General features: G+C 47.2%; 1 protein-coding gene across 1 annotated transcript in view; it reads right to left on the bottom strand.

The window, feature by feature from the left end:
* Positions 1–1,170: 1,170 nt before the first annotated feature.
* The window catches only part of PPP6C (protein phosphatase 6 catalytic subunit), a 319,511-nt gene continuing 305,870 nt past the window's right edge, over positions 1,171–14,811 (bottom strand). The window contains exon 7 of the mRNA XM_073600349.1: positions 1,171–1,214. Within this exon, the coding sequence (XP_073456450.1) occupies positions 1,185–1,214 (30 nt within the window). The 3' untranslated portion in view covers positions 1,171–1,184. The remainder of the gene's footprint in view (positions 1,215–14,811) is intronic.

Below are 14,811 nucleotides of genomic sequence, written 5' to 3'. Positions count from 1 at the left end.
GTGCACAGAGCAGCCTTGATCCTCCTCTTCTCGGGTCTCTCTTCGCTGATCCTGGCCCCTCCCTCCTGTTAAGTGCCCCATAGGAAGCACGTGAGCCGAGTTACAGCTCTGTGTATCCATTTAGACACAGAGCCCTGACCCATCCCCCTCTCCCCCCTGATTGGATAACTGACTTTGACAGCCGAGGGAGCCAATGGCGCCGCTGCTGTGTCTCAGCCAATCAGGAGGAGAGTCCCGGACAGCTAGAACACTCGTGGAATGTTTTGCTTGCATCTATCTAGCAAGGTTACTCTGTGGTATAAGCAAGGAATCTGAGACTTCTGCAGTGTGTAAATGTGCTTTTACTATACAAAGATGCTGTACATGCAAAACTATTACACTATTAGGAATACAATACAAGACTGACAGATATCTATAACAAGTAAAATGCCTAGCAAATGAACAGCCTATGGTCTATAGCAGTACAAATACACTTAAAGGTTACTTATCTTCTGTTACTGTATGTTCGTGATCTCCATTGGCAAAGATTCTTCTGGAAATCAGGCACTGTTCTTGTATCATGAGTGGCTTCTGATCTTCAAAGCATGATGATGTGTGTCCCAGTCTCTACTCACCCCTTTTTATTTGTACAAGTTTGTTGACAAAAGTTAATGGTTACAAACTTGTTTCCATAACAACCGACTAACAGTCATTCTTTCAGTTTGAGAGACCCTCTCTTACTTGTTTACCGTAGCTATAGAGACAATAGCCTATTCAAACTGTCAATTGAATACAACAATCGTATCTACGTACCCATTGTATGAAACAGCATTTGTTTGAGAAATCTACTCAAGCCAAAAAAACCTGACAGTATCTCTATGAGCAACCACTATTGTGTAATGTTATGTCTGATTAATATAAAAAAAAAATCATATTTTAACAAACGCAACATATTCCACCCTAGATTTTTTTTCTTTCAGACTCCATACAGAAAATCACTTCATTACTACGGAAACTCATGCTAAACACTCATTTTCCTTGAATGCAACACCTCCTATATTTCTGTAATTGACAAGGTGTTTCAGTCTTTAACTAAAAGTTCATTAGAAAGTCCATTCTAAAGTTCTTTAGAAACAAGTCCAGGCTTGTAATACATCAAAGGCCTTGCTCTCCACAGCTCTTGCGATCTTCTGCCATTCTTTCCATCATGTCCTATGGATCAAATCGGAGACAGCCTGTAGAGTGTAAAACAAAGCGGATTATCTGTTCCTTCTAATAATACATAAACAGAAGATCCAGGCCCTTCAGCTAAAATCTCTCCTCCAATGCCTTGTTTCCACTGATCAGATCGGTTCGGGTTGGTAGAGTTTGAATGGCTTGGAATGGTCCGGTCTATTCTGGTGAGCGTTTCCACTGCAAGTGGGACCACAAGGGGCCATACAGGGTTTAGAAAACATGCCTCAGCATAGCACAGCAGAGGATTTTCTGTCAGCCAATCAGTGGAATGTATCGTAGCTCCGCCCTAACCGAACCGTTCCATTTTCTATGGCCCCACATCTGAAGCAGGACCCTGAATGGAACGGTTCGGTTCGGTTGTATGGGCCACTTTCATAATGGAAACACCTAAAATAGCGTACCGAACCAAACCGATCCGCTCAGTGGAAATGAGGCATAAGTGGTTTCTTGCCTGGATATCTGACTAACACTTTGCCCCCTGCCTGTACCCACTTCTGACCCTCCCAAAGAACATCAATAGGGAGGAGAGGAAATATACTGATATTTCCCAGAAGATCACTGCTGTTTATTTTGGAAGGAATTATGTTATGTAGCCTCACTTTCCACTCTTGCTGATAAGTATCCACTAACCAGTCAGAGTCCCAGCCACTGTCTTGAAGCTCATCCGCCAATGCAAATGAAACTTCAAACCTTCCTGCCAGATTCCCTCTCATTCCTAGATCGGCTTCAGCTTCAGATATGTCACTCTTGGTTTCTATGTCATGGGAAGCAATAACATGATATCTGTTAAGCCCTGTTCTTTCAGGAACCTTACATAAATACTGAACTCTGCACTCCAGCTGTGGAATCTGTGCCCCTACCATCCTCTCATATGGTGTGCTTTTGGCTATTGGCCTAGAATTTAACAACATGACTGCCTGTGTGAGGTCCCGATCCCACCCCCTTAGTGTATGTGTGGGTGTAAGTTTGTGTATCTGGTCCTTCAATAGCCCGTTGTATCTTTCAATCAAACCAGCTGCCTGTGGATGGTATGGGATTTGGCACAACCAGTATACTCCAGAATCTTTGGTCCACTGCTGTACTATTGATCCGGGGGAAGTGTGAGCCGTTATCACTTTAGACTTGTTTGGGACAACCATAAGCAACGACAAGTTTTTGGAGCAGTTGAAGCGTTGCGGCTTGATCTGCACGTTTGCAAGGGTGAACAAGCATAAGTCCTGAATAGGTGTCCACTGCAGTGCAACAATATCTCAGTCCATTGTTTCCCCGGGGGAAGGGGACCGATGAAGTCAATCTGCCAGATCTCTGCAGGCCTCTCACCCCTCTTAATCGACCCGGTGAAGTACTTTTGCAATGGTCATTGATGCACTTCTCCACACACTGTACAGTTCCCTATTACAGTCTTTATCATGTCCATGGATATAGGAAATCCTCTCTGCTGTGCCCATTCATATGTTGCTTTCTGCCCCAAATGTCCAGACTGCTTGTGGGCCCAGTTGGCCAAGTTCATCAAGACAGGATCGATTGGCACAACTGCCTTCACTTTGGCAATTTCATCTGCAACTCTGTTATAGTTCTCAAAGTCTGGGACTAGGGGCACATGTGCATCAACATGCCCCACTTTTATGGTGTGGGAGTGAGCTTCCTTTCAGATGTAGTCCCAGACGTCCTTGCTCCCCACACCACCTTTCCATGAATCATCCATTCATTGGACTTCCACGTGGGCATCCAAGTTGTCAGTCCTTTAAAAACCACCTAGCTGTCAGTGTAGATAGTGACATGGGAAGAAGGATCCTCCTGAAGAGTCATCACTACAGCTTTCAACTCTGCATACTGACTGGACCCTCCAATTCCGATCTCCTGCAGGACTGTGTCGGTACTTGGGTTGTAGGCTGCTGCTGTCCATTTATGCCCAGACGAGGCGACTATGGCTGAACCATCAGTGAACCACGCTGACTCCTTCATGTCTTCTGACAGAGACTCAAAGGGTGGAGCCTCTTGAATGGGGGATGACTGCAGCACAGGATTTTCTTCTTCTGGCCGAGTGCTGGTAAAAGTAACAAGCCCTGCCAACTGTTTTGAAATGTCTCTAACATCCCCAGCTACAATACCCCCTCTTTCTTGAAGGTACCACTTCCATTTCATCAGTGTCTGGTTCTGGGCTACAGCTGCCCTATTGGTCAGTCCATTATCTCTCACCCATCCTGCTATTGGCAATGCAGTATGGATGGTGACTGTGTCCTTTCCTGTAATGGTCTCTACATGTTGAAGTGCTGTGTAGGCCCCAAACAGGTACTTCTCTAGGAGCGTGTATCTCTTCTGTGCCCCTGTCAGTTGTTTGGACCAAAATCCAATGTGTATTGCTCTCAGTCCTTTCTTTTCATTTGGCTGCCACAGACTCCAAGATATGGTACCATTCTGCTCTACTACATCCAGCTGAAATGGTACTCCTTGTCTCATGGGTACTCCTTGTCTCCTAATCCCTGATGCTGCAAAATAGCTTCTTTAGCAGCCAGGAATGCAGTCCGCTGCTCTGAACCTCATGAGAACTCAGTCTTTTTTCTGGTGACATTATATATAGGCCTCAGAATGAGTCCAAGATATGGGATGAACGATCTCCAGAACCCCACAACTCCAATGAACTTCTGTGCCTCCTCTTTGGTAGTAGGGGGCGACAGAGCCTGGATAGTTTGCACAACTGTCTCTAGAATTTTCCTCTGTGGCCCAGTCCACATCATTCCCAGGAATTTCACTTCTGTGGCAGGTCCTTGGACTTTGTCTCTGTTGATAGCCCACCCTCTGTTCTCAAACTGCTCTATCAGCAGGTGCAGTGCTTCAGTTACATCTTCTTTTGTCCCAGAGATCATGATGTTATCAATGTAGTGAAACACAGCGACTTTCAAATTCAGGGTACTTAAATCTCGGGCAATCAGTCCATGACAAATCGTCGGAGAATGCAGATAGCCTTGCGGAAGAACAGTGAAAGTGTACTGGCGCCCGTCCCACTCTATAGCAAACTGGTCTTGACACTCTGGGTCTATCAAAATTGAAAAGAAAGCATTAGCCAGGTCTATCACAGCATGATATTCTCCTTCATCTTTAGCAATTTTCTCAACAATTGAGATCATATCCGGTACAGCTGACATCAATGGAGGTGCCACTTTGTTTAGACCTCTGTAATCCACAGTCATTCTATATGTCCCATCAGGTTTTTTTTTACTGGGAACACCGGAGACAAGAAAGGGCTTACAGCAGGTCTAAGGATCCCTACTCTCAACAGTTCTTGAATAGTCTCCCCAATTTCTTTGTGGTCTCCAGGAAGTCTGTACTGCTTGAGACAGACTGGCTTCTCTGGTGGAGGAATGTAGACAGGGGTCCATTTCGCATGACCTCTGACCACATCCTTCACCGCCCTTACCAGATACACTTTATCAGGATACCCAAATGTAAATGTACCTCTTTCAGTCTAAATTGACTGACCTTGAAGTACATCCATCCCAAGAATATTTTCAGGTAACTCTGATACCAAAGCATTTGTCATAAATCCTGATCCCTTGCCAATAGCCAATTTCACCCGTATCTTAACTACTGGTGTAGTTTGCCCTCCCAAACCTTCTACATAAATCAATTCTCCTTTGTGATGGGAAGGATTTCCTTGCAAAAGTGTAACTTCAGCTCCGCTATGAACTAAAGTCATTACATGTGTAGGAGAAGATGACTTCCCCCAACATACAGTGACAGGTGCATATGGGTGTTGGTCTCCTGCTGTCACTGCCCTCACTGCTATTACAGGAGACTCACCTTCCCTTCATAAAGGATAAGGAGCCTCCCAATCCCCTTTTCTGATTCTCTCTAACTCCTCCCCAGGATAAAGGAATTTGGGTTTGGGTTCATGTTCAGTTTTGGGAATTGGTTTGGGGCTAACAGGAGGGGTCTGTTCTGTTTTCTCTAAGTCTAGGCTGATGTTATCTTCACTAGGAGTAGTGTTTCTAACCCTGACAGTGTTCCCTACTAAATGTTTCCACCTCTTCAGCATTTCTGCAGTAGAAATAACCATCTATCTCATCTTTAGGTACTTCTGCCTTTAATAGGTCCAGCCACATTTCTTTCCTAGAAATAACTATCTTCTCTACCCCATTCCCTTTCTTTTTGTTCTTTTCTGCTTGTATTCTTCCTGTTTGGCCTTGACCTTATCTACTGCCCTTTATCTACTGCCCTGACAGTTTTTGTTTTAGTCTCCTCTAGCTCCCCCAACTGGCTTAAAAGTGTTGTGGCTTCATGAATCTTGCTGTTTAATCCCAGGCCTCGCAACAAGGACAATAATGGAGCCCTGAGATTAAATGGCGCAGACTTCATCAGCTTAGAGCGCAGAGCAGACGTAAAAGGTTCCATATCTGGACCCATCCATTCTGGAAATGTATTTAATCCGGTTATACAACCCATCTTGCGTAACCTGGAAATACAATCTCCTATTAATCTCCAGGAGTAGGTATTTTCCAGGTCAGTAGGACTAGCATATACTCGGACTATTCTATCTCTCACAAGGTCTAACAGTGAAAAATTCACGCTGAACTCTCTGGGTTTTCACATTGCCTGATGCAATTGTGGATCATGGGTTAACACTCCAATAGCCATCACTTCCTTACCTGACAAAACAACACTGTCTGCCCCTTCATCCCATAAGCGTAGGAGCCAACTCAATAGGGGCTCCCCAGACCTTTGTTTGTATTGTTTTGCCAGCTCATGGAGTTCAGTTTGTGTAAACTCCCGTACTTCTTCAAATTCAACATCTCTGGGATTGCGATAATGCACCTCCCCATCTGCCATATCTTCTCTATCATGTTGCCGTTTCCTATGCTTAGTAATGAGAGGTCTGGCATACTTTTTCTTTCCCACTAGCAGATCATCATGCGAAACATCAAACTCGATCTCCTCATCCTCACTATCATTTGAGGAGAGCACATCCTCACAATCCCAATTTTGGGATGTGACAATGGCACGTACCCTGGCTTTACTAACAGGTTTACGGCTCTTCCTTTTCCTTAAGTTATTAATTGATTTGGTCATGAGGGTTGCACACCGCTCTTGCAAATCATCAGCCCGACTAGCGGTTGAATGTACACACTCAGAAGCAACTGCTAGCTGGTCTTTTAATACTTTAACTTCTGCTCTGCCTTCTCCCTTCTATGTGATTCGGTATAAATAGCATGAAGAAAATACCAGCTCACTGTGGACACTGTCCTCTTCTCTTTTTTACTTATATCCAACCCCTTAAGGCTAAAATCTACAAAATGATCTGAGACTTTATCACCCCAAGTCAGGTTCAAGGGAGAAGCATACTTCATAAATTCTTTAACAAGAGGCTCCCACTCATTGTCTCTGGCCCAGATAGGTAAGCTGCACACTTCCTTCTGGCCACCAGAACCCTCTGCAGCCTTGCTTTTCCTAAACAGTTTATGCAGCATTTTACCCAGCACAAGCTACACAACACACTACAGAAAAACAGGTCTGCTTCAATTGAATTATAGCACAGATCGCGGCACGAGCCCCCAAATATTTTGCTTGCGTTCAACTAGCAAGGTTACTCTGTGGTATAAGCAAGGAAGCGGAACTTCTGCAGTGTGTAAATGTGCTTTTACTATACAAAGATGCTGTGCATACAAAACTATTACAATCTTAGTAATACAATACAAGACTGACAGATATCTATAACAAGCAAAATGCCTAGCAAATGAACAGCCTATGGTCTATATCAGTACAAATACACTTAAAGGTTACTTATCTTCTGTTACTGTATGTTTGTGATCTCCATTGGCAATGATTCTTCTGGAGGATCAGGCACGTTTCTTCTATCATGGGTGGCTTCTGATCTTACAGCATGATGATGTGTGTGTGTATGTCTCTACTCACCCTTTTTTATTTGTACAAGTTTGTTGACAAAAGTTAATGGTTACAAACTTGTTTCCATAACAACCGACTAACAGTCATTCTTTCAGTTTGAGAGACCCTCTCTTGCTTGTTTACTGTAGCTATAGAGACAATAGCCTATTTAAACTGTCAATTGAATACAACAATCGTATCTACGTACCCATTGTATGAAACAGAATTTGTTTGAGAAATCTACTCAAGCCAAAAAAACGGACAGTATCTCTATGAACAACCACTATTGTGTAATGTTATGTCTGATTAATATAAAAAAATCATATTTTAACAAGCGCAACACAGAAATCGCTGGAGAGAGATGGGGCTTAGGTAAGTAATTAGGGGGTGCTTGGGAGGCTGCTACACACATGTTTTTTTTATCAATGCATAGCATGCATTAAGATGTAAAGGCAGAAGGATTTCTAACTCCTTTAAGGTAACTTCTAGACAGAGATGCAGTTTGCATTGGCTTCCCAAGCATGACCAGGCAGTTGAGGATATAAAACGCTTGGTCATCTCTGCCCCAGTGTTGAAATACTATGATGTCGCAAAGCCTGTTATGATAAAAAGTGACTCCAGTAAAAATGGCCTAGGTTGTTGCCTTTTGCAGGAAGGTCAGCCAGTTGCATATGCATCCAGAGCTCTTTCATCAGCTGAGCAAAACTATGCTCAAATTGAGAAGGAATGTTTAAGTATTGTATTTGCTCTGTACATATCACATACCTGTCCTGCCCATCAGGTGGCGCTGTTGCAGAGTCTCGTTTTGGCTTGGAAATCAGTGCTGAGGACAAGTGTGGAGTGAGAGGGAGCAGCTTGCAGAGGAGAGTGCAGAGGACCAGACCTCCCCCACCCCTGAGAGTGGCAGCGTGGCAGACCAACCCCCCCTACCGGACCGGACCCCCCACGACTGAGCAGCAGCGGTTGACCTGGGGACCCACAGCGGTGGCAGAGCCAGACATCTTGGTGCGGGAGTGGATGTACTGAGGGCAATAATCACCCCACAGATGCTAACAGAGGTGGTGGGAGGACATCCAGCGGGACCGGGAGGTGGAAGGTGACAGGGAGAGGCGGCGGGTAAGTGAAGTGCAGACCGGAGGAGGGAGAGTGCAAGACTGACTGCTAGTTCACATTACAGGGGAGGCTGTGCAGAGTGACACAGAGACACAAACACCAAAACCTGACTGACAGTGTATGTGAGTACCTGAGTATTGGGAGTACCTGAGTATTGTGTGTACCTGAGTATTGTGAGTACCTGAGTGTCAGGAGTACCTGAGTGTTGGGAGTACCCGAGTGTTGTCCGAGTGGTGGTGGGGATCGTTAGTACCTGTGTATTGTGTGTACCTGTGTAGTGTGAGTGGACATAGGCTGCGAGTGCACGTGGTCTGCGAATGCATGTGAGTCTGCGAGTGCACATGGGTCTGCGAGTGCACGTGGGTCTGCGAGTGCACGTGGGTCTGCGAGTGCACGTGGTCTGCAAGTACCTGTGTATTGTCTTGTTGAGTACCTGTGTAGTGTATTGTTGAGTATTAGTGTCAGGAAGCTAGTTGTTAGGTAAATTGGACAGGGTATAATCCCAATCCTCATTAAATTGGTAGGTACGATGCACGGCGGGTGTGGAGATGCTACTCTGTGTACATCTTGCAGCATGTATGCGTTCCTTGATTATCTGATTGAGGGCGAATACTGCTGTGCAAAATGTAAGCACATAGTTTCCCTGGAAGCCCAGGTTCTGAATCTGGGGAAGCAACTGTTAGCACTAAGAAATCCCTCAATACTAAAGGAGAGCCAGGAATGTACACGGCAGGTGCTTGCAGGGGCCAGCACAGAGGAGGGTGGAGACAAATAGGTGCAGGCACTAGGAAAGAGTAGATGGGTAACAGTCAGGAAAGGTAGAGGGGGAAATGCCAGGGAGGCCGATCCAGGGCTGGAGCATCCCAAAAAGGTACGCTCTATTGAGTGACATTGGTGAAACCAGTCAGGGACCAGCACTGCTGGAGCTGAGGGACTCTCCTAGATGCCGGGGGAAGAACTCCTCCAGTGAGAGAGGGGGGTTAGTGAAGGGAAAGGAAAGATAGATTCTGGTGGTAGGGGACTCAATTCTTAGAAGGACAGAGAGGGCAATCTGTAACAAAGACCTGAAGCGCTGAACTGTATGTTGTCTACCGGGCGCTCGGGTTCAGCACATCATGGATCTGGTGGACAGATCACTAGGGAGGGGCTGGGGAAGACCCAGCTGTCATGGTGCACGTTAGCACCAATGACAAAGTCAAAGGCAGATGGAGTGTCCTAAAAAATTATTTTAGGGACTTGGGAGCTAAATTGAGGAAAAGGACCTCCAAGGTAGTATTCTCAGGAATACTACCGGTACATCGAGCTACGCCAGAAAGGCATAGGAAGATTAGGGAAGTAAATATGTGGCTGAGGAGCTGGTGTAGTAAGGAGGGGTTTGGGTTCCTGGAAGACTGGGCTGACTTCTGGCCAATAAGTTAGAGGGGTTTTTAAGCTAAGTGATGGGGGAGGGTCCACAGGTAGAGATAGTCAGCGTGGAACATAGTTCAGAGGGTAGTATTGGGGGCATTAGTGGTAGGTTGACTAAAGCACATAAACCCAAGGTAAGTATAGCAACAAGTCCTAGTTGAAATCTTGGAACACCCAATAAGAGGATAGTATGCGACTGGTCTACTATGTGGCATGTTTACCAATGCCAGGAGCCTGGCGGACAAGATGGGTGAACTAGAGATACTGTTGTACGAGGAGGATTTGGATTTTGTGGGAATTTCAGCTCTCATGATTGGCTAGCAACCATTCAAGGGTATAACCTTTATTGTAGAGCTAAAGTTTCAGGAAATGTTCCATCCGCTGGTAATATCTGTTATTTGGCATGCAGTACTGAGGTCCACCAGCAGGTGTCTCCTGGCAGTTTGGAACTGTCAGGAGAGCTTTTCCCTGTTAAAGTTGTCATCTTTGGGCTGCAGTACTGGCGTCCACCAGCGGATGGATCCTGGCAGTATGGAGCAGGTATTCCCCTCTGCAGACAGGTTTCACCTGACGTTAATTAGCAGAGCTGCAGTATAAATACCCGGCAATTGCACACTTATGTTGCCCTGGTATTGTCCTTGAGCCCTAATCTGCATCCTGCTACCCTGATTCCTGATTCCTGATTCCTGATTCCTGATCCTGATCCTGTAGCCTGAACCTGAAGCCTGATTCCTGATTCCTGATTCCTAATTCCTGGAACCTGGAACCTGGAACCTGGAACCTGGAACCTGTTTCCTGTCTGTTACCTAAACCCTGAATCCTGGACTCTGGACTCTGAGCTTTGTACCTGACCCGTCCCTCCTGAGATCCATCCATCCTCTCTTGTCCTGTTTATCTCCCTTCCCAGCTACTGAGTCCGTGTTTATGACCCCGGCCTGGCTTGACTACGATTCTGGTACTCCCTCTTGCTACATATGCTGGTTGGTTTTATATCACTGATTGTTTGGTTGTTCACTTTATATTGGTGGTGTGTTCACATATGCATTTTCCTTAATAAACTTACTTTCACTTATTTATGTCTGGTTCATTCTGTTGCAGTCACACAGTTCTGGTCACATCTGGTTTATGACAGAATACCAGGGCCATCCCTGACTGGAAGTGGCTGCACAGGGGAACCATTTTGATTCAGTTGGTTGCAAACATGAATGCCGATGAGGTTATTTATTTTTCTCTGCTGGCATCTGAAAGTGGTGATTATTGCCGCCAGGCTTTGAAAGGATGGTCTAGTGACCAGTTGTTTGCCACTATACGTTTTGCTCACTCCCTGGTCGATCAGGGTTATATATTGTTTGGGGAGGTGCAGCCTTTGATCAAGATCTGTACTGAGCTGGCCCTGCCCTGTATTCCAGAGGGCCGTGATGATTTCACTCCCCCTTTTGATATGAATCAGGTTGTATCCCTAGTGTGGCTTTTTGAAGATGATCCAGCCGATTTTTGTGAGCACTATTCAGCTTGTTCCCCACAGATGATTGCGGAGTGCATTGTGTCTGCTCAGTCTTTTGTTAGACAGGGAGATTTAAAAGCACAGTTTGTACAACCTATACTTTCAGCATGGTCTGACATGATGCAAGCAGCTCCAGCCAAACAAACCACCTCTGCCACCAAAAACCAGCCTACCCAAATGTATGGTTCCCCATCACCCATGTCAACCGCAGTTGCAGCTCACTATACGCTGCTGCCAACCAAATACTCATATCCAGTCTCTGCTCCCTGTACCTATCCTGCATTCAACCCACCTGCCTCTTCTCAGCTGCCCACAAACCCACAGGAACTTCCTCCAGCTACTGTTACCTCTTCTCTGCCATATCCCAATCCTCCTTTCCAGTCTGCTGCACCCCTCACCTACAGAGCTTCAGTGGCTAAGCCAAAGAAAAAACGAAAGTTTTTTCCAACCAAGACGATCCTGCCAGTAACCCAACCTGCCTCCGCACCAGCTAACCCAATCCAGTCTGACATCCCAGTGTCTGCCTTCCAGCCTGATGTGTCGGTGCCTGCCTTCCAGCCTGATGTGTCGGTGCCTGCCTTCCAGCCTGATGTCTCCACTTTCCAGTCTGATGTCTCGGTGCCTGCCTTCCAGCCTGATGTACCTGCCTTCCAGCCTGACGTGCCTACCTTCCAGTCAGATGTGTCCGCCTTCCAGCCTGATGTCTCGGTGCCTGCCTTCCAGCCTGATGTCTCGGTGCCTGCCTTCCAGCCTGATGTCTCCATTTTCCAGTCTGATGTCTCGGTGCCTGCCTTCCAGCCTGACGTGCCTACCTTCCAGCCTGACGTGCCTACCTTCCAGTCAGATGTGTCCGCCTTCCAGCCTGATGTCTCGGTGCCTGCCTTCCAGCCTGACGTCTCGGTGCCTGCCTTCCAGCCTGACGTCTCGGTGCCTGCCTTCCAGCCTGACGTCTCGGTGCCTGCCTTCCAGCCTGATGTGTCCACTTTCCAGTCTGATGTCTCGGTGCCTGCCTTCCAGCCTGATGTACCTGCCTTCCAGCCTGACGTGCCTACCTTCCAGTCAGATGTGTTCGCCTTCCAGCCTGATATCTCGGTGCCTGCCTTCCAGCCTGATGTCTCGGTGCCTGCCTTCCAGCCTGACGTCTCGGTGCCTGCCTTCCAGCCTGACGTATCGGTGCCAGTGTTCCAGCCGGAAGTGCCAGTGCCTGCTCTCCAGCTTGATGAGCCCGCTGCCCAGCTTGATGAGCCCGCTGCCCAGCTTGATGAGCCCGCTGCCCAGCCTGATGAGCCTGCTGCCCAGCTTGAAGTGTCCATGCCTGCTGCCCAGCTTGGAGTGCCCGCTGCCCAGCTTGGAGTGCCTGCTGCCCAGCCTGATGTGCCACCGTCTTCTGCCCAGCCTGATGTGCCACCGTCTTCTGCCCAGCCTGATGTGCCACCTTCTTCTGCCCAGCCTGATGTGCCACCTTCTGCTGCCCAGCCTGATGTGCCACCGTCTGCTGCCCAGCCTGATGTGCCACCTTCTGCTGCCCAGCCTGAGGTGCTCCTGTCCGCTGCCCAGCCTGAGGTGCTCCTGTCCGCTGCCCAGCCTGAGGTGCCAGTGTCTGCTACTCAGCCTGTTGTACCAATGCCTGTGCCCGCTGTCCAGTTTGAGGTCCCAGTGCCTGCTGCTCAGCCTGACATCCCAGTGTCCATGTTCCAGTCTGACACTCCAGTGACTACTGCCCAGTCTGATGCACCCATTGTTCAGCCTGTTGTGCCACCACCTGTTGTTCTGCCTGATGTGCCAGTGCCTGTGTCTACTGCCCAGTCTGAAGGTCCAGTACCTGCTGCCTGGTCTGATGTCTCGGTACCCGCTGTCCAGTCCGATGAGCCTGCTGCCCAGCTCGAGGACCCAGAGCCTGCTGCCCAGCTCGAGGACCCGGAGCCCGCTGTCTGCCCTGATGTGCCCGCTGTCTGCCCTGAGGTGCCTGATGCCCAGCCTGAAGTGCCTGTGGCCCAGCCTGACGTACCCCCATCTGTTATTCTGCTTGATGCCATAGATTATGGACAATTACAACCAGTTGGAGCATCCGGAGGCCGCTCCTTTGAGGGGGGGTACTGTCAGGAAATGTTCCATCCGCTGGTAATATCTGTTATTTGGCATGCAGTACTGAGGTCCACCAGCAGGTGTCTCCTGGCAGTTTGGAACTGTCAGGAGAGCTTTTCCCTGTTAATGTTATGTCATCTTTGGGCCGCAGTACTGGCGTCCACCAGCGGATGGATCCTGGCAGTATGGAGCAGGTATTCCCCTCTGCAGACAGGTGTCACCTGACGTTAATTAGCAGAGCTGCAGTATAAATACCCGGCAATTGCACACTTATGTTGCCCTGGTATTGTCCTTGAGCCCTAATCTGCATCCTGCTACCCTGATTCCTGATCCTGTAGCCTGAACCTGAAGCCTGATTCCTGATTCCTGGAACCTGTTGATCCTGTTTCCTGTCCGTTACCTGAACCCTGGACTCTGAGCCTTGTACCTGACCTGTCCCTCCTGAGATCCATCCATCCTCTCTTGTCCTGTTTATCTCCCTTCCCAGCTACTGATTCTGTGTTTATGACCCCGGCCTGGCTTGACTACGATTCTGGTACTCCCTCTTGCTACATATGCTGGTTGGTTTTATATCACTGATTGTTTGGTTGTTCACTTTATATTGGTGGTGTGTTCACATATGCATTTTCCATAATAAACTTACTTTCACTTATTTATGTCTGGTTCACTCTGTCGCAGTCACACAGTTCTGGTCAGATCTGGTTTATGACATAAAGAGGGTAAAAAAGGGGGAGGGGTATGCCTGTATATCAAGAATAATATACAAATGAATGTGAGAGATGACATCACTAAGGGAGCTAGGGAGGAAGTGGAATCCTTAAGGGTAGAGCTCTAAAGGGAGGAAGCTAAGGGGAAAATAATACTGGGAGTATGCTATAGTGTAAGAGAACTGCCCTGGCGCACACACGTGCACATGTGCGTGCTCACGGACAACAGTGGACTTCCAGGGTGCTAATGCGCATGCGCAATGGACTGCGTGCACACGCAGGAGCGCGTCCCTAACCCCAGTTTGCACCAGACGGCCTATTTAAAGGGTGCCCTGACTCACAAACAGTGCTGACTGGTCTTCAGCTGTGTCCTGATCTTCTGAGTCCTGGTGTACTCTGCCTGATATGCGTTGCTGATCTCGGCCTTCCCTGACTCTGCCTTTGAACTCTGATACATTCCTGATTACTGGTTACTGATCTCAGCTTCCATTAGACCTTGCTTCTGCTCATCAGATAATAAAGAGTGGGTATGACGGCGCTACCTTTAATTTTAAAATTTTTTTTTAAACAGGTACAGCCTAAAGTTAAGCGACTCAATGAACGTGGTTTATGGAATATAGTACATATAAAGAGAAGTTTTCCCCTTATATTAAGAATGTCACTTCAACAGATGAATATGTGCGGCTGGATTTATGCTGCAGGTATATAACAAACACTCAGGTGTCGCACAAAAACTGATGTGGTCTTACAGCATCTAGTAATGAGGCCAGAGGCTGTGTTACCTGTAGTGCATTTAATAAACCATATATCATATGCTAAATTCCTGTGTTGGATCCATAGCTATATCAAGCATTAGGAAACACCCGGAAACAGTGTATTGCAAATAAAAATACCATACAA

The sequence above is a fragment of the Aquarana catesbeiana genome, linkage group LG09, assembly GCF_042186555.1.
Source record: "Aquarana catesbeiana isolate 2022-GZ linkage group LG09, ASM4218655v1, whole genome shotgun sequence".
NCBI classification, from domain to species: Eukaryota; Metazoa; Chordata; class Amphibia; order Anura; family Ranidae; genus Aquarana; species Aquarana catesbeiana.
Note: the sequence above shows the minus strand (reverse complement) of the source record. Positions and strands in the feature narration are given on the sequence as shown.